The sequence below is a fragment of the Gracilinanus agilis genome, chromosome 4 (assembly GCF_016433145.1).
Source record: "Gracilinanus agilis isolate LMUSP501 chromosome 4, AgileGrace, whole genome shotgun sequence".
Classification (NCBI taxonomy): domain Eukaryota; kingdom Metazoa; phylum Chordata; class Mammalia; order Didelphimorphia; family Didelphidae; genus Gracilinanus; species Gracilinanus agilis.
In genome coordinates this window covers 219,335,538-219,360,906 of record NC_058133.1, presented here as the reverse complement: position 1 = coordinate 219,360,906, position 25,369 = coordinate 219,335,538, and the positions used below count along the sequence as shown (strand labels likewise).

Below are 25,369 nucleotides of genomic sequence, written 5' to 3'. Positions count from 1 at the left end.
ATTGCCCTTGAATCAGGGGCTTTTCCCTTTTATCAGCTTCTTTCCCAGACTTGTAGTGGCATCTTTAGATAAACAGTCTTTGAAAGGTCTTTGAAATTTAAAACAGCCACAGCCAAATATTTTACTTTGAGAAACACACTTATTTTTCACTCACTGGGCTTCACTTCTCTAATGGAAAGACTAAGTTCAAGATTTCAATGATGTTGCAATATGGCGAGTGTTGCTAAATAATTGTAGTTCATAGTATATCTCTTGAAAGGAGGGATAATGAGTAGGAGCATCACTAGCAACATCAGGTATAGCACCAATGATGACATCTCTACACAATCACCTATTATTCATCACGAGTCAGAGTCATCTGTAATAAGAAAGCTAAGATGTCATTGTCTTATTGCATGTAGATTGTACCAGCACTAGTGCTGAAACCAAACCTTGCCCTTTACCACCCCATCTTCAGTGTTCCCTAGCCAAACACTTAAAATAGCTCCCTCCCAGGGAGCTTCAATGGGAGATTAGTTCCAGATATTTTCCCCTTTAGAGGCTTCTGCTGAGAGACTGTTTGCTTTTTTCATAGGGGATGAATAAGAACTATGCTTTCAACTTGAAACTCAGGATTATCTTTAAGGCATCTAGAGGTCCCACTTTGGAAATAAACAACATAATAATGAATCTTTTGATTTATAGGTACAAAACTTTTGACAGTGAAATGGCATAAGAGGCCAATTTGCCAGTTGGGAACAGATTGAGTACCATGTGGATTATATGTACACTCCAATTGGCATAAGGAATCAACTTGAGCAGGAGTAGATGTCTGTCCTTAGTTTCACCTAGGTGTTCTATACCTGCCATTGTGTCATGGCTCCCATGGGCAGGTTGGTAACTGACGATCTCAACCTCTGCTTCCCTCATCATAATTTCACTTTGGTTTGGTTCAGCTGATGAATGCTGACATGCACCATAAACTGAATACTGTAATAAAATTTAAAAATTCTTCCATTGGTTTTGACCCTAAAGGAGAGAACCTTTTATTGCCTACTCCTATTCTCTCCAGGTTCCAGATTACTTGACCCATGACCATTGCCCAGGAATGAGTACAGATTAAAATCTTATAGAACCAATTCTTGAGGCTCTTTTACATGGACAGGTATTTCATATGGGACCAGTATTCTGGCTCACTAGTTATTTCTGCAGATGTCCACACTATTTTTAGGAAATACTCTTACCTTCAGGTCATCTGGTATGATCAAACATGGTGCTGAGGTTGATGACAATGAAGACTTTGGCTGAAGTTTCTCTGTTGGCTTTAGGCTACACCTTCATCATCTTCTTACCTACATATTACTCTTACTTGAATATTACTTTTCCTTTCTCAGGGAAACATTTGTGTTGGTAAAATGAAACTTTAAATCTGATTTTTCCCAATCTCTCATCTTTCCTAGTTATAGCTTTGATATTGTTTATCCCTTCACTTTTACCCAGGGGATTAGCAAGAGTATTAGTTGTATTTGTATACACCCTTACTTAGATGTAAACTCTTTAATCTTCACCATTATTACATTCAGCAGTCATGTAACAGCAACAGGAAATATAGTTTCACTTTCTAAATATTTTCTAGCCCTAATATTCCCTCTACCACAAAAAACACTACTTGCCTTCATGTCCCAATCCTGATGTGTTCAGATTTGTCCAATACATCTGAATGAGAATGAAAATTTAAATGAGGAATATATCTTATGTTGTTTATTAGAGAATAATTCTACCACAGGAGATCTAGCAGAAGCCACTGGAAAGAAAAATGAATACATAGTATTTATTGGTATTATGTTTCTGCAAAGACTCCCCTCTTCATCTTAGTTTGCACTCTTCAAAAATATTTGTATATCACCAACTAGATAATTTATGATAGTGTATGTTAATAACAATTTTTTTGTGAGAAAGCCAGTCCATTTCTGAAGCAAAGGAGTGGATAAAGTAAATTAAACTGTTCTTTAAGGAGTTGTTCCATCTTTTGACCACCTTGCATGTTACAGGTGATGTAGGAGTTATTTCAAAGTTATGTGTTGATACTTTGCCCAATCTTGCACATCTCTGGTGATGAGGTATATCCTTTGATCCAAAGATATTAATTTCATATAGAAGGAGAGAATGATCGGAGGAGACAATGATGGTGATGGATACCATAGCCATCTTACTTGGTATTGAAATTCCCTAACTTGAAGTATCTACTTCTAGTTATGTTATATTAGGGTATATCACTTTCCATTGCTTATAGAAAGAGGGCTGATGTAGTTCATTAAACAGTGTTTGGAAACTCGGAATTCTCTGAGTATATGACTTTATTGTTTCATTACTCAGTTAATCAATAGTATTTATTAAGCATTTATTGTATTCCAGGCACTGGGGATAGAGTGAGAAGTTCCTGCTCTTAAAAGAGTTTAAAAGAGAAATTATATGTAAATAAATGAACAAACAAGATATATGTATAAATCTAAATACATGAAATATTGGAGATAATGAACAGAAGGAAGGCCTCTTAACAGCATATAGTTTGTGAGGCATATCAGCATTTATCAGAAACATCTACTGAACTAAACCAAAGTGAACTACAATTATGAGAAATCAGAAAAGGCTTTTTGTAGAAAGTAAGAATGAGGGTCTTGTTCTTATTGCTCCTGTTATGATGATAATAACAGATAGTTTGGAGAAGCAGATAAATGTGTCAGGGCCAAATAGAGCTTTAAGTCAAGTGCCAGAGATTGACAGGCTTCAGTGAGGAAAGGAGGGGGCTAAACACTCCTGATTCTCAAACCCCTCCCCCTCTAACTGCTTCTGCTTCAGTTGGTAATGAAGACAGGAATAAGATTCTTCTGGTAAGTTTCTCTTATGGCTGAAACCCCAATAATGTTCCTTTTCTTTAAATTTATATTCCTCCCAGGTCAGTATGATGAGTATATAGAAATTATTTATCTAACTGTTGAGGACAGAGGAGATCTTCTTTAAACTGGCAGCCAAATAGGATTCAAACTAAATATACAGACTGAATTGTAAGTATCTTCCCAAATAATTATGAGGCACAGATTTGAAGGTAAAAAGTTATATTAGGAATTAACAAGGAAAATTAAGAGAAGTTAATGAAGGTTTTAGGATAAAGGAAAGGTGACCCTGAACTGTTAAATTGATGCCCTTTCCCCCCTCCTCACTGGAGGGATGAAGCACTTAACTAAAACTGGCTCTCTTGCTATTGATAAATATCTTACTCTCTAATCACTAAGTAATTATATAATTATATTAATGAAGAATAATAATAACAAATAGGCTAACCCTATGAGTAGAAATCACTGGCTTAAGCTACAAAGGTCACCTCAGGAGAAACCCCAAGTCAGCAGTGGCAAGCAGAGTGTCTGCTCACCTTCACTCCCACCAAATAGCTGTCTCCAACCCTTCTCAACTGCCTCTCACCCAAAGTTCTCCAGGGGGGTTCCCTGGAATTCTGGGTGAGGCTCTCCCTGTACCTTTGCAGGGATTCCATGCTTTGCATCTGCACACAACACTACCCATTGCCTATCTCCATCACTATTTACTGCCTTAATCCTAGTCCTTTTATCTTCCTTCACTCTAGTAAGCAAAGTAATTTAAAATTAATGAAACAGAATTAATAATGCAAATTAACAAGATTACAAATGATTGCACTGAACTTAAAGAAAATTTAGGAGGTTTTGGTCTTTAAGGCTCTTCCTGAGGGAGGAGTTTCCATTTTACTGTTGTATCCAGTTCCTCTTCAAAATCTCCCAGCTCTTGCTCCTTTGATAACTCTAGAAATACCTGAAAATGGGGAGGAGGAGAGAGAGAGAAGTAAAAAAAAAAGGGAAGAGAAAAGAGAAAGAGTAAGTTGGTACCTATTGTCTCAAATGAATCAGAAGAGAATATAAGGCATATTAAATAAAGTTGCCTTGCAGGGTAACATACCTGTTCCAAAGTGGACTGAGAGAGGCTGTATTCTTCCAGGTTGAAGGTACATTTAGCTGCACAGGAATAAATTTCATATTAGAATATGTCACATATATCCCACTCATTAATTAAGTCAGAGTATAACACAAATAGCAAGTAGTTATCAGAGATCAATTGACTTGCCCTTGGTAACACAGCTAGTAAGTGTCTGAGGCTGGATTTGAACATCCTAACTTGGGGCCCAGTAGTCTCTCTACTCCACTACCTAGATATTCCAGGCTTCACCCTCTTTGAGGTCATTCTATTATATTTTTTCATTGTTCATGATCTCCCTCTATTCTTATCCATACAAACCTTTTGGCAACATGACCTCTCAATTTGTCTGTGTTTTCACCTTTAATGTCTCTTCTACCTCACAAATGCCACATCTAGCATAGCTACACCTTAGAATTCACCATATCTCAGTCTTGTACTACTTCTAAGAACAAGACCTTTGAAACACTATTCCTCAATCACAATCTTCTTTTTTTTTTATTTTTCAGCTTTAAGTGAATTGTTCACAGTTATCATAACATTTGGCTTCTTGAACTATCCCTATTCCCCTAATCTGTCTGCTTCATTCTGATTTTCTTCACTTAGACCAGTTCTTGTCTATTCCTTCTTCTACTCCTCATGGCTAACATGTCACAAGCTTCTGCAATGAAATCCTTCATATCCATTCCCTTTTTTTCTTTCAGACAGGGAATCTTCATCTCTAAGGAACCCGTTGATTTCTGTGCTCCAAAAACAGAGCTAATAAGGATTCTTAGAGAAAACCCTTGCAAAAAGCTTCAGTCACCACTATCTTAAGGAAATTTCTTTCCCTAAGGCAGGTGCCCTTAACATAGGGTCCATAAACTTAGTTTAAAAATATATTTCATTAACTGTATTTTAATATAATTGATTTCCTTTATAATCCTATGCATTTAAAAACATTCTGAGAAGAGGTCCATAAATTCACCAGACCCATACAAAGTAGCCCATTATGAAAAAAAGGTTAAAAACTATTCTTCTAGGTGTCAAATGATTTTTTTTAATTGCTAGATCTAGGAGACTCTTTAAATATTCGTCATCCTTGAGTTTTCTGCATAATTTGACACTCTACTCCTCCTGGATGCTGAATACTTTTTTTGGAGGCTAGTAAGACAGAACATATTTCTATTTCTCAGGCGTTTTTAATAATCACTCCTTTCTCTCTTCCCTTGATTTTCTTTTCATTAGTTTAATATAGGAAATCATCTTGGGGCCTGTTGTGAGTTCCTTCACTTTTCTTTCTTTCTTCCTTTTTTCTTTTTTTTCTTGTCTCATTCAGTTTAGTAAGAACAAATATCACAGTACTATAATGTATATTATAGTATACTATTATTTTGTATCAAGTATACAAATATAAGTATACAGGTACAAGTACAAACCTGTAAATCAATTCAACAAATATTTACTAAGCATAAGAAAGACAAATACATTTCCTGTTCCCAAGGAGCTCATAGTCAAATGGGGGTGATAACAAGCAAACAGCATGTTATAAGCAAGATATGTAGAAAATAAATTGAAAATAATCAATTGGAGGTGGACTAACATTAAAGGAGGGGGGAAGATCAGAAAAGTTTTCTTATAGATGGTGGGTTTTGAGCTGATTACTAAAAGAATTAGGGGTTGGGGGAGATAAAGATGAAGAGGGAAGAGACTTCCAGGTATGGTGGACATAATGCCCAGAAGCACAAAGAGGCCAGTGTTATTGAATTTAAGAATACATGGAGGGGTGTAGGATGTAAGAATTCTGGAAACATATATGAGCCAGGTTCCAAAGGGTTTAAAAAGACAAATAGAAGATTTTTATTTAATTGTGATGGTAACAGAAGCCACTGAAATTTACTGAATAGGAATTGAGAATGTGTGTGATATGGGTCAATTGTCCTTTAGGATGACCATTTTAATAACTGATTAGAAAATGGATTGGAGTTGGAAGAGGCTTGAAGCTCAGAGTCCAACCAGCAGGTTATTGTAATGACTCAAAGATGAGGTGATTAGGGCTTATACTAGTGTGGTGACAGTGTCAGAAGAGAGAAAGAGGTATTTAAAAGATTTACAACATTTTATATATGTTTCTCCTTTTATCTTCAGAACAACTCTACATAGTAGGTGCCTTTATTGACTCAGTTTTGCAGAAGAGAAAACAGGCTGAAAGATTTTTTAGTGATTTTCCTGGATTGAACAGCCTATCTCACCTTGTCAGAAGAGATGTTACAGATGCAAATATCTAAGACCATGAGTTTTATTACTGGGTCTCTTCTTGGACATTGTATCCTGAGAATTACTGCTTCTTTTGTCTGTTCTTCCTGTGTTGTATTTGCTGCTCTTATATCAGCTTTAGCACATCAATATGGATTACTTTCTTTCTTCCCCCCCTATTCCTCTCCCTCCCCCCTCCAACCTAAAGCCCTTTTGATCATATTTGCAAGAATTGGGATAAACATTTTACCAGCTTTTGTTGGCATACTCTATCAATGGTCAAAACCCCATCATTGCTAAGTAGTAGTAGGAAGAGGAAAAGCAGGAGTAGGAGGAGTAACAGCAGCAGTAGTGATCACATAATGAAAATTTATAGTATTTCTATAGCACTTTAAAGTTTGAAAAAGTACTTTACAAATATTTAAGTTTATCTTTGTAACAACCCTAGGATATAAATATTATTATCTTCTTAAAGATAAGAAAACAGAAACAGACATAACAAATAAGTAAATTGTTCGAAGGAGACAGGGTTTCCTTTTAGAGAGGATTCAAACTCCAGTCTTCTTGATGGCAGATCCAGGGTCCTGTCCATTGCACCAGTTACTTGCTTCATTTGTTTGGAATTCCAAATCTTGTTCTCATATGCTACCTGCTAGACAACTGATCACTTCAAAAATATGACTTTCCCTTATGAAAGTCAATTCTTTCACTAATAAAAATACTAGATATCCCTAAGGTCTCCAGTTGCTTTTTGTTGCCTATGATTTTATACTTCAATATTCTTTTTAGTTATTTGAATGGATGTATTCCACCAAACAACTATATCATAAAGTGGCCAATACAAGTAGTGCCAAAGCAAGATAGTAAACTGAAAACTATAGGTAAATATATTTCACTGAGATCTTTGACAAAAATTGAGAAATTTTTGGATTGTTAATGAACATTAAGAGGAGGAATAATAATCCCAAGAGATAACATTACCTCTCCAAGAATGGGTTATGTCAAATTAGAATAATTTTATTTTTTGATAGTGCTTGTAAAACTGGTGAATCTGTGGAATACTTCAGGTAATTCAATAATTAAAAGCAAAACATTCAATAAAATCTCATATAATCCTTCTGGGAAAGAATAAGAGATGCATTAGATAATAATGTTATTAGAAGAATTCAGAAACAGTTGATTAATTAGATTAATTAGACCTAATTAGACCTAAAGAAGAATTGTTAAAGATTTCATGTCAATTTGGAAAGTGATGTTCAAAGAAGGATTTTTATGCTTCATCCTCTACTGTTTAGCATGTTTTTCAGCAATTTAGGGGGAAAAAACTGATAGCACACATCAAAACTATAGATAATCTAAAGTTGGGAGGAATAGCTAACACATTGGATGACCAAGGTGTACCAATAACCAAAAAGAGTTTGACAGGTTAGATTTTTGGCCCAAATTTACTAATAAGAAATTCAATGGTGATAAACATCTTACACTTAAGTCTAAAAATTAACTTCATGGATACAAGAGTAGGAGGACATATTTAATAGAAGTCGAGATGGAAAAAGTCTAATTATTTTAATGATTAACATGTGACACAAGATCATGATCTGGCAATCAAGAAAGATTATAAAATCTTATGCAGTGCTTTGCCCAACAGAATTGATCATACTGCTATCTATTCTCTGATGTAATACAACCATATTGCCAGTATAATTCATTCTTGTGTACCACATTTTTAGAAAAAAAATTGATATGATAAAAATATATAATGGAAGACAAGAAGAATGATGAAGAGACATTAATTCATGCCATATGAAAATTGATTAAAGGAAGGGATATTGAGCCTTGAGAATAGAAGGTATTGGAAATATTTGACAGAGAAGAAAGATTAAACGTGTTCTCATTGCTCTTAGAGGGCTGACCCAGGAGAAAGTTGTAAAGAGGAAGATTCAATCTTAATGTAAAGAACAACTTACTAACAACTTGAACTGTTCAAAAGTAGAAGAGGTTACTTAGGGAAAGAGGGGATTCTTCCTCATTTGAGATCTATCATGCAGATGGCAGTGGAGGTTCACTGGGCATATCAGCTGAGGTTACTCATCTCTGTTATCAACTAATTCCAAAATCTCCTACTAGTTTAGTTACGGGCTCCCAGGCCCCTAGTGACTCACATTTATTATCACCATTACATTATTATCCATTACAACATTCACCCCCTCTCTTCCCACCCCACCCAGTATCATCTTAGACCATTTAGTACTCCAACCTCTCCCTATGAATAATTCTTCTAATTACTAAAATAGTCCATACAGTTTTGGAAAATTATACATAACATTTCTCCATATAGGAATAAACAATTTGATCTTATTGAAACTCTTAAAGAGGCAAATTTAAAAAATAAGTTTTCTTTCTTTCCCCTCTGTTTCTTATTTATCTTTTCATGTTTCTCTTGATTTTTGTGGTTGGATATCGAGCTTTCCATTTAGTCCTGGTCTTTTCTGTGCAAAAACTTGGAAATCTTCAATTTTGTTGAATGCCCATACTTTCCCCTGGAAATATATAGTCAATTTTGATGGGTAGTTGATCAGTGGCTGAAAGCCCAGTTCTCTTGCCTTTCTGAATATCATATTCCAAGCCTTGAGGTCTCTTAGTGTGGAGGCTGCCAGATCCTGTGTGATCCTGATTGGTGCTCCTTGGTATCTGAATTGTATCTTTCTGGCTTCTTGTAAAATTTTTTTCTTTTACTTGGAAGCTCTTGAATTTGGCTATTATATTCATGGGGGTTGTCTTTTCAGGGTCTAATGTAGAGGGTGATCTATGGATCCTTTCAATGTCTATATTGCTCCCTTGTTGTAGAACTTCAGGGCAGTTTTGTTGGATAATTTCTTGTAGGATGGAGTCCAAATTTCTATTGATTTCTGCTTTTTCAGGAAGACCAATTATTCTCAGATTGTCTCTTCTAGATCTGTTTTCTTGATCTGGCAATTTCTCATTGATATATTTCATGTTTCCTTTTATTTTATCAGTCTTTTGACTTTGTTTTATTTGTTCTTGCTGTTTTGAGACATTGGCTTCTACTTGCCCAATTCTAGTCTTTAGAGACTGGTTTTCTGCTATAGTCTTTTGATTATCCTTTTTAATTTGGTCTATCCTGTTTTCCAGCTGTTTGATTTTGGTCTCCAATTTGCTTATGAATTCTTTTGATTTGGGGGCATCTTTCTCCAATTGGGAGTTTCTGTCTTTTAACCTGTTAATTTGATTTTGAGCTACTTCCCACGTCTCTCGCCAAATCTATTCCATCTTTCTCATGATCTCAGATTTGAACTCTTCAAGAACTTGTGACCAATTTTTATTTTGGGGGGAAGATTTGGATGTGATTACTTGTTTGTTCTTCTCTGCTGTTTGCTCTGTTGTCTGGATTTTTTCTGTGTAAAATTGTCAAGCGTTAAAGATTTCTTCTTGATCTTTCTCTTTGGAGGTTCTTGTACCTGGATTTCCAATATTATTATTTCTTTCTCAATCAGAATTCTGGGTGAGGCAGACAGGTTCTCTGCCTATTCTATAGAGCTGTGGAGCAGTTTTGGTCTGAGTCACAGCACAGTGTGCCCTCTCAGCTTTATCCTCACACCCTGGCTCAGGCTGCACTCTTTAGGCCCATGAGGTCTCAAGTATAGTTGTTCTCAGGGTCAAGACACCTGGTGGTCCCCTTGCTTGCTCCTCTACCCAAAGTTTCTTTAACAGTCTCATGGTGCTGCTTCCATAGTCATACACCCCTCTGCACTGGGTCACCACCCAAGTTCTGTGCCTGTGCTCAAGGTCCTCATCCTTGTCCTCGCCTGCATGTGTGCTCAAAGTCCACACCTATGCTCAAGGTCTGTATTCCAAGTCAGCACATTCTTTAGCCTCTTGGAATCTTAAGTCTTGCTGCTCTCAAGAGTAGGCCCTGGTGATCCCAGGTAGCTGCCAAGAACTTAATGAATGCCCCAAACTTGCTCTAAATCTTGTGTACTGGCTTTGGCACTATAGGTGGTGTGAGGGGGAGGGGGTTGCTCAGCTTTTAGTGAGAGCTATTTCACCCCCATATAGCATGGAAATGCCCTGATCCCACATACCTTCAATGCTGAGCCCTGTTGTGGGGTCCCTTCGTTCATCTGGATTTTTTTCCTCCTTTTGAGGAGTCCTATCTGTGTGGGTTAGAAGAGGTTAAGCAGCTGCTTCTACTCTGCCACCATTTTTTAATTTTTTTAAAACATTCATTAATATTTATATTTTAGAAAAGTTAACCTGGTTACATGACTATGCTCTTACTTTCCTCTTCACCCCCCAACCTTACCCCCCTCCCCTGGCCAATATGCATTTCCACTGGTTTTAACATGTGTCATTAATTAAGACCTATTTCCAAATTGTTGATAGTTGCATTGGTGTGATACTTTCGATCGCCAATCATGTCCTCATCAACCCATGTATTCAAGCAGTTGATTTTCTTCTGTGTTTCCTCTCCTGCAGTTCTTCCTCTGAATGTGGGTAGCGTTCTTTACCATACGTCCCTCAGAATAGTACTGGGTCATTACATTGCTGCTAGTACAGAAGTCCATTACATTCGATTTTACCATAGTATATCATTCTCTGTGTACAGTGTTCTTCTGGCTCTGCTCCTTTCACTCTGAATCAGTTCCTGGAGGTCTTTCCAATTCACATAGAATTCCTCCAGTTTATTATTCCTTTTAGCACAATAGTATTCCATCACCAGCATATACCACAATTTGTTCAGCCATTCCCCAATTGAAGGGCATGCCCTCATTTCCCAGTTTTTTGCCACCATGAAAAGTGAGGCTATAAATATTTTCATGCAGGTCCGTTTATCTATGATCACTTTGGGATACAATCCCAACAATGGTATGGCTGGATCAAAGGACAGGCAGTCTTTTATTGCCCTTTGAGCATAGTTCCAAATTGCCAGCCAGAATGGTTGGATCAGTTCACAACTCCACCAGCAATGCATTAATGTTTCAATTTGACCACATCCCCGCCAACATTCATTACTCTCCCCTTCTTTCATTTTAGCCATTCTACTAGGTGTGAGGTGATACCTCAGAATTGTTTTGTTTTGCATTTTTCTAATTATTAGAGATTTAGAACACTTTCTCATGTGCTTATTGATAGTTGATAGTTTTGATTTCTTTATCTGAAAATTGCCTATTCATGTCTCTTGCCCATTTATCGATTGGGGAATGGCTTGATGTTTTATACAATTCATACAATTTATACAATTGATTTAACTCCTTGAATATTTGAGTAATTAGACCCTTGTCAGAGTTTTTTGTTATAAAGATTTTTTCCCAATTTGTTGTTTCCCTTCTGATCTTGGCTACATTGTTTTGGTTTGTACAAAAGCTTTTTAGTTTTATATAATCAAAACAATTTATTTTAACTTTTGTAATTTTCTCTAACTCTTGCTTGGTTTTAAAATCTTTTCTTTCCCAGAGATGTGACAAGTATACTATTCTGTGTTCACTTAACTTATTTATAGTTTCCCTCTTTATATTCAAGTCATTCACCCATTCTGAATTTATCCTTCCCCCTGAGTACTGCCTTGGCTGCATCCCACAGAATTTGGTAGGATGTCTCATCATTGTCATTCTCTTCAATGAAATTGTTGATTGTTTCTATGATTTCTTCTTTGACTAGCTGGTTTTAGAGAATCATATTATTTGATTTTCCAATTAGTTTTTGATTTGCCTGTCCAGGTGCCCTTACTAATTATTATTTTCATTGCATTATGATCTGAGAAGGTTACATTCATTATTTCTTCTCTTTTGCATTTATTTGCAATGTTTCTATGCCCTATTACATGGTCAATCTTTGTGAATGTACCATGTGCAGCTGAAAAGAAGGTGTATTCCTTTTTGTCCCTATTTATTTTTCTCCACATATCAATTAAATCTAATTTTTCTAGGACTTCATTCATCTCTCTTACCTCTTTCTTATTTAATTTTTGGTTTGATTTATCTAGATCTGAAAGAGGACTATTTAGATCTCCCACTATTATGGTTTTACTATCTATTTCCTTCTTGAGCTCTGCCAGTTTCTCCTTTATGAATTTGGATGCTATGTCACTTGGTGCATACATATTGAGCAGTGTTATTTCCTCATTGTTTATACTGCCTTTAATTAGGATGTAATGACCTTCCCTGTCTTTTTTAGTCATATCTATTTTTACTTTGGTTTTGTCAGAAATCATAATACCCACTCCTGCCTTCTTTTTCTCATTTGATGCCCAAAAGATTTTGCTCAAGCCCTGAACCTTAAACCTGTGTACGTCCACCTGCCTCATATGTGTTTCTTGTAGACAACATATGGTAGGATTTTGGTTTCTAATCCACTCTGCTATTTGCTTCCATTTTATGAGTGAGTTCATCCCATTCACATTCAGAGTTATAATTATCAGTTGTGTATTCGTAAACATTTTGGTTCCTCCCCTATTTCTATCCTTTCTTCTTACCCTATTTCCTTTTAAACCAGTGGTTTGCTTTAAGCCAGTAACCCTTGTCCCCTCCCTTGATTTACTTCCCTTTTTACCCCCTCCCTTATTATTCCCCTCTTTTTATTTTTAAGGCCTGATAAATTCCCTCCCCCTTCTTCTCCCCTCCCTTTTTTGACCTCCCCACTCCCCTGCTCCCCTTGGTTTATCCCTTCTGACTTTCTCAGTAGGGTTAGATAGAATTTTATATCCCAATGGATATAGCTACTCTTCCCTCTCAGGGTTAATTTCACTGAGAGTAAGGTGTAAATATTACCTCTTAATGCTCTCTTCCTCTCCTTCTTATAATAGTATTTGTCCCCTCCACTTCCCATGTCCTCTTTGTGTGTAATAGAATATCCTATTTTTCTTATTCCTTCAAGACTCTTTTGGTGTCCTCCATTATTTACTCCCCTCTTTCCCTCCCGCCCATATCATCTTAGACCATTTAGTATTCCACTCTCTCCCTATGAATAATTCTTCTAATTATTATAATAGTGAATGCTATAATGGTGAACAGAATTCACTACAGAGAATTATACATAACATTTCTCCACATAGGAGTTCCAATAGTTAGATCTTATTGAAGCCCTTAAAGAGGCAAATTTAAAAAAATATGAGTTTTCTTACTTTCCCTTCTATTTCTTATTTACCTTTTCATGTTTCTTTTGATTTTTGTGGTTGGATATTGAAATTTCCATTTAGTCCTGGTCTTTTCTGTGCAAATGCTTGGAAATTTTCTATCTTGTTGAATGCCCAAACTTTCCCCTGATCCTTGGTTGTAAACCCATTTCTCTTGCCTTTCTGAATATCATATTCCATGCCTTGCACTCTTTTAGTGTGGAGGCTGCCAGATCCTGTGTGATCCTGATTGGTGCTCCTTGATATCTGAATTGTCTCCTTCTGGCTTCTTGTAAGGTTTTTTTCTTTTACTTGGAAGCTCTTGAATTTGGCTATTAAATTCCTGGGGGTTGTCTTTTTGGGGTCTAGTATACAGGGTGATCTATGGTTCCTTTAAATGTCTATATTGCCCTCTTGTTGTAGAACTTCAGGGCAATTTTCCTGAATAATTTCTTTTAGTATGGTATCCAAATTTCTAGTAATTTCTGCTTTTTCAGGAAGACCAATGATTTTCAGATTCTCTTCTAGACCTGTTTTCTTGATCTGTCAGTTTCTCATTGAGATATTTCATGTTTCCTTCTGTTTTATCAGTCTTTTGACTTTGTTTTATTTGCTCTTGCTGCCTTGATAGATCATTGGCTTCTACTTGCCCAATTCTTGTCTTTAGAGACTGGTTTTCTGCTATAAGCTTTTGATTTTCCTTTTCAGTTTAATTTGACCTTTTTTCCAGCTGTTTGATTTTGGTCCCCAATTTGCTTATTAATTCTTTTGATTTGGGGGCATCTTTTTCTAATTGTTCAATTCTAGCCTTTAGAGGCTGGTTTTCGCCTACAATCTTTTGGTTTTCCTTTTTAATCTGGTCATTTCTGGTCTATGATTTACTTGCCTCACTTTCCAATTGTGAAATTCTGCCTTTTAAACTGTTATTTTCTTGCCAGATCTCTTCCATTTTTCTCATGATCTCAGATCTGAACTCTTCAAGACCTTGTGACCCATTTTCATTGTTTTGGGAAGGTTTGGATTGTTTGTTCTCCTGTACTGTTTCCTCTGTTGTCTGGATTTTTTCTCTGTAAACGTTGTCAAGTGTTAAAGGTTTTTTCTTCTTCATCTTTCTTTTCTGGTTTTCCTGATGATTCTGGATTGCCATTGTAAGCTGAGTTCCCTCTCAGCTTTATGCTCGCGCCCAGGATCTGGCTGCGCCCTTTAGACTCCTGAGATCTCAAGTATAGTTGTTTTGAGACAAGCCTCCTGGTGGTCTCCTTGCTTGTTCTTCTGCCTTAAGCTCCTTTAACAGTCTCAGGGAGCTGCTTCCTCAGTCAAGCACCTCTCTGCACTGGGTCCCCACTCAAGGTCCGCTCCTACACTCAGAATCAGCCCCTTCGTCCACGCCTTAGTCCGTGCCTTAGTCCGCGCCTTAGTCCGTGCCTGTGTCTGCCCCTTTGTCAGCACCTGGGCTCAGGGTCTGTGTTCAGAGTCCTTGAGTTCTTTAGCCTCTTGGGGGGTCTTAAGTCTTGCTGCTCTCAGGAACAAGCCCTGGTGATCTGCCAATGGCTTAATGGGTGCCCCAAACTTGCTCTGACTCGTGAGCTGGCTTTGGAGTTGTAGGTGGTGTGGGGTGTAGGGGAGGGGATTGCTCTGTTTGTGTTTTTATGAGAGCTGTTTCACCCTTTTATAGCATGGAAATGCCCCAATTCCACTTACCTTCGATGCTGCACCCTGTTGTGGGGTCCCTTCTTTCCTCTGGATTTGTTTTTATGTCTTCATGAGGAGTCCTATATGCGTGGGTTAGGAGAGGTCCAGCAGTTACTTTTTACTCTGCCGCCATCTTAACCCCGCCTCCTCTGCCACCATTTTAACCAGACGTGTCATCCTTTTTTTAATTTTTGGAATCATCTGCTGGGTAGAATGTTATTTTCAAAGCTGTTCTTGAAATCTTACCTGCCTCTAATTTGGAAAATGCTTGTGAGAGAGGTTGTACCTCTTCCATAGGTAACTTATAAACCATCAGAGAAGAATACCTATATGGGGAAAGATAAAAGTTTATGCCTTCATTTTAAAGTTGCAAATTACCTTTTTATTTCAAATAAGCAATACTAAATTTTTCATTTTCAGCAAAAAAATTTTGGACTTGATCTAAAATCATTCATTCACATCTAGAATTTCATAGGCATTTGGTCTTTCCTTACCCCTTTCTAAGGTATCTCCCTTTCCCTTCCTCCCAACTTGGAGTTTACTTGTCTCCCATTTGCCTAGACTGCTCTAGACTTCTAAAGTGGGTGCTTTACCCAGATTTCCCTCCCAGTAAGTACCCTGGCTCTCATGCTCCAAAATTACTAAACCCTACTTTCTCCCTGCCCATATTCTCTCTTCCCTCCACTCCTCACCAAAATACTCCACAACTTTCGTAAAACAATCCAAATGTAATGAACTACAATAAAGCTACAACAAGCCTCTGTGACTGGCTATAAGAGTATATTGCAGAATTGTGTAGTGGAAAGAACACTGAAGTCAAGAAAAATGTTTTGGATCATAATCCCCTACAGAATAGTTAAAAGAGAATTTGAGATGTTGCTCTGTGTGTGTGTGTGTGTGTGTGTGTGTGTGTGTATGTGTGTGTGTAACAAGAGCTAACCAATGCAAACTCAGTTCTGCGACCACATTCATTTAGTAAGTTGAGTTCTGAATGTGTGTGATGATATGTAATGAAGAGGTGCAGCTCCCAATTTTGAAATAGGAACTGGTATGATTGTTTAAAGATAACAAACTAGACGTTAATGAAATGGACTTTTGACTGGCTTCTGTGATGGAACTAAGCATACTTTCCAAAATCATCAACTGGCTAAAGCATTCTCTCTGTCTCTCTATCTGTCTGTCTGTCTGTCTGCCCCTCTCTCTCTCTCTCTCTCTCTCTCTCTCTCTCTCTCTCTCTCTCTCTCTCTCTCCTGGAATCACAAAAGTGAAGAAGCAGGGGCTCTGAACTTCCTGGTGGGAAGAAAGAGAACTAGCTAGCAATGCCTTCTTTTCCCCACTCAGGTCTAAATGAGGCCATGAGCACATGGTTCTGCTTTTCTTTCTGTCTCTGCTGTATCTATTCTTTCCAAACTTAGGTGAATGAGGGTTGGAAATGGAACAGACCGAGCTGAGACACTACCATCTTCAAAAGGTTGGGAGAATGAGGCACCAGAGGTCTAATGATGGGAGTCAATGCCAGAGGTTTGGGGTAACTGAGACTGGGGAGGAGGCTAAGTCTGTAAAGCCATAGCTGGTCTAGTAGTAGATAAAAGAACCAAAGGGGTTTATGTTAGATTTGAAAGAACTTGGTGTGGGCAAATGTTTTGTAGTAAATCCTTTCACTCTTCCCATAGATTGAGGTGCATTAGCAGATAGGATGTACATAGATGATGGTGGGAATGTTTGTTGTATTCTTGCTATGTCTCTGAAGTAAATATCTTTTTGTGGAAGAGAATCGATATAAATTGGTTAAATTATGCCTAGGCGGTAATCTTTGGCAATAAATATTGAGGAGGTATAGAGCAGAATGGGAGACTGAGCCCATGACATTAGCAAGACATCCCAAACTCCTTTGGTTTACTTCCTAGTACCTTGAGGCAAAGATATAGTCTTGTTCAGGACTTGAGGCATCAGTGAACCTGAGAATTAGAACACAGATCCCAAAATTTGCATGGACTATATTTGCTCATTTTTAATCCATGATTAGTCTTTAGTTGTTAGGTTATTAAATCAAAAAGTTGTTCAGGTAGTAAAGTTGTCTGTTAGTTTATTTATTTTTTATTCTACATTTTCAATTTTTCTATACTATTGATCAATCAATAAACATTTATGTACCCTGCTGAATTCCAGGTACTATGTTAAGTGCTGGAGATACAAAAAAGAGGCAAAAGACAATCTCTGTACTCAAGGAGCTTATAAGATATATTCATTCTTTCATTCATCCAATATACAAACACTTATTGAGTAGCCTACTCTGTGAAAGGCATTGTTCCAAGACCTAGGAAAACAGATACAAAACTGAGCTAGAACTTGCCCTCAATGAGCTCCTTGTTCTGCTTCTCCATATTCTGTGTAAAAAGCTGCTTGTTATTTGCTGATTAGCTTGTCCTCTTAAGGGGAGTCTTATATATAATTTTTGTCTACAGTAGTTCCATAATGACCTATAATTAACTATTTATTCCTTTCTTTATTATTAGGGGAGTACTAAACATTCCAGGTCCTATTATCTAGCTCTTTCTCAAGAATCAAACTACATTAAAATTTATAGTAAAGCATGAAAAACTAATGACATAATTAAGCTAACTTTTGCCACCATAGAAACAGTTTTCTTACCTTTCTTGCTGGGCTGCTCTTGGAAAAAGCTTCAGAATTTCAGCATGTAGGGGCCTTATTTGCCCAGGTTCCTTCACTTTAATTTCTAGTAAATAATCCTTGCCAAATTTGCTTTTCAAATGTTGGATGAAACCAATACTTCTAGGATCCAGAAAAACAGGAACATAAAATTAGAGAGAGAAGCTAAAAATAACATATTTTGCTACTTAATCTGTTGTTATAGATTGCTATTATTCTTTGGTCTTTAAATGGTGAGTGTTAAGGGGAAGGGGAAAAAGGGAAGTAAAACCTAATTTATTTAACCAGGGCAATAGGTCCAGCAGTGCATGACACTAAGTAGGGTAGCAGAAAAGCCCCTCTACAAGAAATGTTCTTTTCCTTGCAGAGTTGTAATGGGACATTGACCCACCGTAGTTGTCCTGACACCATAATAGCCACTCGGTTACACACAGCTTCAGCTTCTGCCATGTAATGTGTAGTCAGAATAGCACCCCTCTCCTTGTTCTTAAAGGTTGCCCGAATAGCCTGCCTGAAGTGAAGCCAAGAAAATGCTTATAATTACTAGAAGCATACTAATGATTCTTTAGCAAAAGGAAACAGAATTTTTCTAGGTTATTCAGAACAAATGAAAGGGGAAACAATTCTGTAGAAAAAAAGCAAGGTGGCAAGGACCACACAAGTTGTGTTTACTGTCTTTAATTAGATGCAGGAAATGGAGAAATTGTGTTGAAAGAAAAACAATGACTGAGGGATTCTACTATTAGGCAGAAATTGAGAATAAAAGAGAAGAACATTCAATTAATCAATAAATAATAAAAATGAAAATAAATTTATGACAAAAAGTATGTGTAATATAATAAAATCCTTGGATGGATTACTAGAACTTTAGGTAGGTTATTTAACCTCAAAAGAGAACTTGGTAGGAAGTGACAAAGAAACTTTTGGTGCTAAAGATTTTTCCTAGAGCTGACCACTTAGAGTGAATGAGGAGAACTTTCAAGGCCCAATTTCCTAGGACTAAATTTACCAGAGGATTAAAATCCAATTAAAATCAACAAATTTAATCCTACTAGAGGATTAAAATGCAATCAAATCTCTTGCTCCTAGGGCTGAGGCTTATTATAATTCTCACCATATTTGCTGCTGCCCTTCTGGGTCCATTCCAGTTGATGGTTCATCCAGAAGTACTATAGCTGGATTTCCCAGGATACTCAGTGCAAAACACAGCTGAAATGAAGACAATTACTGTTTGTGATTAACCTTACCATGGTGGTACTTAAAAGAATATTAAGCACAATGCATACCTTTCGGTTTATGCCTGGTGACAATTGTTTGACTGGAAATTTCATGTATTAGTGTGAGAGCTTTCACCAATCTGATAGATATAAAGAAAGTGTTTTCAAGGTCTTTGCCCTTGGGACATTGGGATTTCTCTCTCTTTTAAAATTTTAAACCCATACCTTCTGTCTTAGAACCAATACTCTGTTCCAAGGCAGAACAGTGGTAGGGGCTAGGCAATGGAAGTCAAGTGACTTACCCAGGATCACATAGCTAGGAAATGTCTAAGGTCAGATTTGAACCCAGGATTTCCCATCTCTGGGCCTGGCTCACAATCCACTGAGCCACCCAGCTGCCCCCTAGTAACTAGAATTTCTGATCATATTCATTCTGAAAATCTCCCTTGGCTGAATATCAGAAAATAGGCTCATTTGGGGATAAAAGAGAAGTTCCGGTGACTTCTAGAATCTTCAAAGTACAGGCCAATTTTGGCCCAGACACCTGTTTTTATATTGCCTTTTATTGAAAAATGGCTTTAATGTTTTAAAATTAAGTTTTATTATATTTAAAAATGTAAAAACATTCTTAGCTCATGGGCAGGCAGGCCAAATTTGTCCTTTGGACTGTAGTTTGTTGATCTCTGAAAGAGATATTTGGCTTTGAAATCTGTTTCTTATTATATGGTTTCCATTTTCCAATTATTCCAAATTCCAAATTCTAATTTTTCCAAAATTCCCCAAATTACAATTATTTCATTACAAGTTGCTTTGATTGTCAATTTCTTATGTCCAGAATTATTTCTTATTTGGTTGTACGTGCTAATGACTACTGAAATGAGAAAGAGGAAGGTAGATAAGATCAGGTGTTGTGTTAGTAAATGTTAAACTGTCTTTCTGGGGGATTGGGGGACTGCATGACAAATTCAACATTGTTACCATTTCCTCCATTACTTTCTCAAGTCTATGCAATCAACAAAACAATAAATCAAGGCTTAATTTGTATTGTTGATGTCTAAGGTGTAAATACACTGAAATTGTTTAGATCAGCTTTGGTCCTATCCCAGCTCTACCACTAATGATCCATGATTTGGGAAGCAATAGCATTACAAATTCCTATGCCTGGTTGTGTGTTAAAGAATAACCACACTCTTTTCTTACCCCTCCTAGAAAGAACTGGTATGAGTTCTTTGTGTTCCATACCGTGAAATTGTAGCTGTGGCATCTTCCTTATTCATCCCTTTTACAGCAGCATATAGTTCCAGATGTTCCCTCACTGTAATGTTTTGCCAGAGTGTGTTTTCCTGAGCGCAGTAGCCAAGGAACTGGGACATGTCATCTCCTTGTTGACTTGTGGCTGTACTCTTCCTTTTTAGCACCACCTACACAACAGAGTCTATTTTCAGATCATCCATGTAGAACATGTACAAACACATTTCACTGATATATTCTGCATTATCTTTCTATGAATAAAAAATAAATCTCAAATAATCTAGCTATAACCAAAGGATGGCAGAGAACAGTTGCATGACTAACAGTAAATATAAGGGCAAAGAAAGTGTCTATAGTAAATTGCCTCTTTTTTTTCTCATACTGTCTTATAGTTCACCATGGGCACCCCTTGGATCTCTTGTCTTGAAAGGAAAATATAATACTGAAATAGTATCAATGTCTCCATTTTGCCTTCTTCCACCATTTTTTGAAATTCTCTCAGTTACCTGGGTTTGAAAAAGTTACAATATTCCTTTTCCCCACCCCATGTCACCCAAATTAAAGACTATCCCCGTTCCCCCCCAAAAAATCAACCTTTTTTCCTTCTCCCTTCAGGGTCTCCTGATTTGTCTCCCAGTCCTCTCCAGCCAACCCTCACCCTCACCTCATTATCTTCTGATTCCTTCCTTCAATAAAAAATCAGATGTCTTAACTCTTTTACTTTGTTTTTAATTATCTTCATCCTAGTATATTAACTGGGTAATGTAAAAAGATGGGACACCAGGGATGTTAAATATAACCTAAATGGTTGTGGGTACACACACTGGGTTGAAGGAGAGACAGGACCAACCAGGATAGGGAGACCAAGGTTCACTACTAAGCTGGTAACTGTCAAGAATGGCTGCTGGCCAACTGTTACCCAGCTCACCACTAGGCCAGAGTCTATGGAACCAGCAGGCAAGGTAAAGGTTTTAACAGTTTTAATTATGATTAACTAATAAAGGTGGGATAGGGGATTCTACACTTAAAACCCTAAAGGGCAAATCACAGGGGCAAGGGTAGGACTTGTCTACTCTAATTCTAATTGACCTAGGCCAGGCAGGGCTCAAAGGAGCAGTAATGGAGTCTCTGGGAAAGCTGCTTCAAACCTGGTTCCAGCCAGGTTTGACCAGCACAGCTAAAGGCCTGAGGATGGCTTTGAGAGTTCTCACGGTAATCCACAGATGATCACAGGATGCTAAAAGCCAACGTGGTCCAAGGTACCCAATTAGAGAGAGTGTGCTTGAGATGCTGTCCACCAGATCCCAAACCCCTCCTCCACTTGGTGCAGCTCTGCAGGTCTTGTCCAGTTGCTGAAAGCCTCCACCACTCAGGATCCCAGGGAATCAGGATGCAGGGTGTCCTTAACTCTGAGATCTCCCAGGGCTAGCAACAGTTTGTGCCAACCACTCATGGAGTCTCTCTCAGAGCACAAGCCCTACTTCCTGCTCCTTCATTCCATCTTGGAATGCTCCAGCCCTTCCTGCTAGGTCCATATAAACTATATGTAACTAATCTTACATAATCTTCCTCACAACAGTAATGACTGAAGTTCTGAACCCTAGGGTACTAAGAAGCTTGGTCCCAGTTTGTTACGCAATCATTGCTTATTAAATGATACCTGATTTCTTTATTTCAGGGTAACAAAGGGAAGGGGAAAGGAATGAGCATTTATAGAAAACCTACTATGTGCCAGGGACTGTGTACTTTTATAAAAAAGCAATATTTGCATCTCATGCAATCTGCTCCCTAGCTGTCTTCTTGAAACTCAGACCTCCCATGATTCATTTAGTGCCTGAATTCCTGGTTCTTTGTCTCATTATCTCTGTCCCTACTTACCTCAATTTTCTCTGCCTTGTCTCCACACACCTAGAATATGACCTTCTCAACCTTGACTATTAATAGCCTTGAATACCCTCCCCTCAAAAAAAATCCCAAATTAGCATAGTGGCCTGCCTTAGCATGGATTGCTATTTTCCATCCTGGACAGTCATTAGACAGACTCATAGTACTCATGTCCCTTCTCCCTGCGCTTCCACCTCAAGTTGATTCTCTTTTATGACTTGCCATTTCTTTTCTTATTTCCTAATAAAACACTGCCTTATAAAAAGACTAATCAATTACTCTACTTCCATATAGGCTCCCACTTTAAACATATTTTGTCCCTGATAAATCCCCTTCCTATTTTGTTATTCCTATTTTATTATTTTTATCATATTATATCACATATAATATAAATAATATTTTATTATTCCTAAAATATTATATTCCTATTATATTATTCCTTCCTATTTTTCTAACTCTTACCCAGATACCAAAGCCTACCCAAGCAAGTCCCACACTTTTCTGAAGCCTTCCTCACCAGCTGAATCCTCTGTAACTCATCTCTTTATAACTCTTGAAGTAAGACATTGTTATATAAAAGGATAGCTCCCTCAATACAAGTCAAACATAGATGGAGGCAGAAGAAGTGGCATAGTAGATAAAGTCAGGGTCTGGAGTCAAGAAGACCTAAGTTCAAATTTGACCTCAGGCACTTATTAACTATATGATACTCTATGTAAATCACTTAACTTCTGCCTGCTCCAGTATCCTTTGTTGTAAAACGGGGATAATAAGAGTACCTACCTTAGAAATCTGCTGTAAGGATCAGTGAAATAATATTTGTAAAGTACTTAGCACATAGTAGACACTTCGATGCTTATTCTTTTCCCTTTCCCATAGCTTTAGATTTTAAAGCATTGAGGAATTCTTAAATAGAAAGGAATTAGGAGAACATTTTGAATAATATAATAATAAGTAAATATGCAAAGCATATGGCATGTCGGAAAATAGATCAATTTTGTTATAATGGAAAGTTTGTGTCATAGTTGTAAAGGAAAAGCCAAAAATAAAGACCAGATTAAGGAGGATCTTGAATGTCAAAATAAGTTCTTTAGATGTATTTCTATAGAAGACAAAGTTCCATTGAAGATTTTTGCATGTTAAAAGTGGGATGGGTAAAACAGTATTTTAGGTTGAGCACTTGACAGCAATATACGGACTGGATTGGAAGAAGGAAGAAATGATAGGCAAGGAAACCAAATAATAAGCTATCACTGTACCTAGAATTTGAGAATGTGATGAAGAAAAAGAATGTGATGAGAAAGTGATGAAGATCTAGACTAGCCACTTGGACATGAAATTGGGGATTAATTCAATGAACATCGCAAAACTAAATTCAAACTGACTAGGTGACTAATCAGTTAGAAGGGGTGCAAAGGAGAGGATGCTAAAGGATAAGTATAAGATTTTGAACCTGGGTAACTAGAAGAGTGATGTTATCAAAATGGGGAAGTTAGGAAAAGGAATTAATTTTAAGGAGAGATCCATTAAAAAAATTGAGGGCCAAGGTGATCACTTAGGAAGCAGATGAAAAATTGAGGAAAACTGAGAAGGTAGAGAAAATCAGACTGATTGCAAGTTAACAAGAAGAGCAATGCCATAAAAGCCAAGAAGGAAACCAGGATCTAGAGCAGTGGTTCCCAAACTTTTTTAGCCTACCACCCCCTTTCCAGAAAAAATATTACTTAGTCCCCTGGAAATTATTTCTTTTAATTTTAATAGCAATTACTAGGAAAGATAAATGCACCTGTGGCCATCATTGCCTCCCTGGATCGCTGCAGCACCCACCAGGGGGCGGTAGTGCCCACTTTTTGAATCACTGATCTAGAGGAAGCCATGTGGAGAAAGTGGTACTGAATGCTTCAGAAAGGTCAAGAAGGACTTGTAAAAGGTCATAAGATTAAGTTATGTAGAATTTGTGGTAACTTTTGAGACGGCATTTTCAGTAGAATGGATCCAGAGAAGGGATTCATTCTTTCATCATTGTAGTCTACTTAGGAAGTCTAATGAAACTTATGGACTTTCTTCTTGAAACATTTTTTTAAAGCATAAAATAAAATGCAGAGTTAAAAAAGAAACCAATTTTATTGTAATTATTTATATTGATGTCACCTATATATTTTAAGTTCAAAGATCTTACGTTAAGAATTAATTTTAGAGCTAGATTATGAGGGGTTGAGCATTAAATGGGAAGTAAGGAAGAGGATTTCAGCAAGAATCAACTGTTCTTAGAAAGTTAGCAATGAAAAGGAAAACACAGAAGAAATCAGCATCTGAGTATATTTGGAGTTAGTGAGGTAAGGAAAGAGTAAATAGAGATTAGATGAAAGAGAAGAGAAATTGAGAGAAGTAACTGTAAATAAAAAAGTAAAAGAGAATGGAGGGGATAATATGAAAGAAACAGGTGTAGAGGTTGGCTTTGACACATGAAGGACTATTTTATTCTCTAAGTTTGAAAAAAAAGAAGAATAAGTAAATGAGGATGTAAAGAAGTTTTGAATTGCTTCCCCAAAAGGTGAGTTTATGATGGGTGACCTTGATCTGCTTAAAAGATAGGGCTTCGGGCTTGAGGGAATAAAAGGGTTGAACTATGCTAAGTAATCAAATGAAGAGGTATAAAAATATTGTCATTGAAATGTTATTTGATGTTACTGAAGAATACGAAGGGGAATCAGTCATCATGCTTTTATTGTTTCTTCAGAAGCATTCAGAATCTTTAGCACAGCATCAAAAAAGATGAAATGAAAGAGAGGGATCCAGTGTTGGGCATTAGCAATATATGAACCTCTGCTAAGAACAAGGGAATCAAACAGCAGTGCATTGTTGAATGAGCTAACTATGGGGTCAGCACATGAATTTTTAAAAGTTAGGCTAAAACAAGGACAACAAACTAGAGAAAGTGAGGGTATGAGAAAAGTTGATTTCAAAAAATGAGATCAATAGTATTAAATGACATAGTGCTTAAACATTTACAACACTAATAAGTTTCCTGATTAATTCAGTTATTGAGAAAGCTGTTTTTAATGATTTGCACTTTTCCTTCCCTCTACCTTTTTTAAACAAACATCCATCTTGAAATATATCCTAGCTTAAATCCTATTTTCTCACCATCTCAGAATACTATATGTTAATACATTTGTTCCTTCTTTCCTCCTTTCTTTCCTCCTTTCTTTCCTCCTTTCTTTCCTCCTTTCTTTCCTCCTTTCTTTCCTCCTTTCTTTCCTCCTTTCTTTCCTCCTTTCTTTCCTCCTTTCTTTCCTCCTTTCTT

The 25,369-nt window shown here is 37.1% G+C and overlaps 1 protein-coding gene across 1 annotated transcript in view; it reads right to left on the bottom strand.

Moving 5' to 3' along the window:
* Positions 1-3,723: 3,723 nt before the first annotated feature.
* Positions 3,724-25,369, bottom strand: part of LOC123246225 (ATP-binding cassette sub-family A member 9-like) — a 104,585-nt gene continuing 82,939 nt past the window's right edge. The window contains 9 exon segments of the mRNA XM_044675155.1: positions 3,724-3,822; positions 3,967-4,022; positions 15,287-15,366; positions 17,693-17,833; positions 18,102-18,221; positions 18,825-18,919; positions 18,997-19,045; positions 19,047-19,067; positions 20,170-20,348. Of these exon segments, the coding sequence (XP_044531090.1) occupies positions 3,724-3,822; positions 3,967-4,022; positions 15,287-15,366; positions 17,693-17,833; positions 18,102-18,221; positions 18,825-18,919; positions 18,997-19,045; positions 19,047-19,067; positions 20,170-20,348 (840 nt within the window).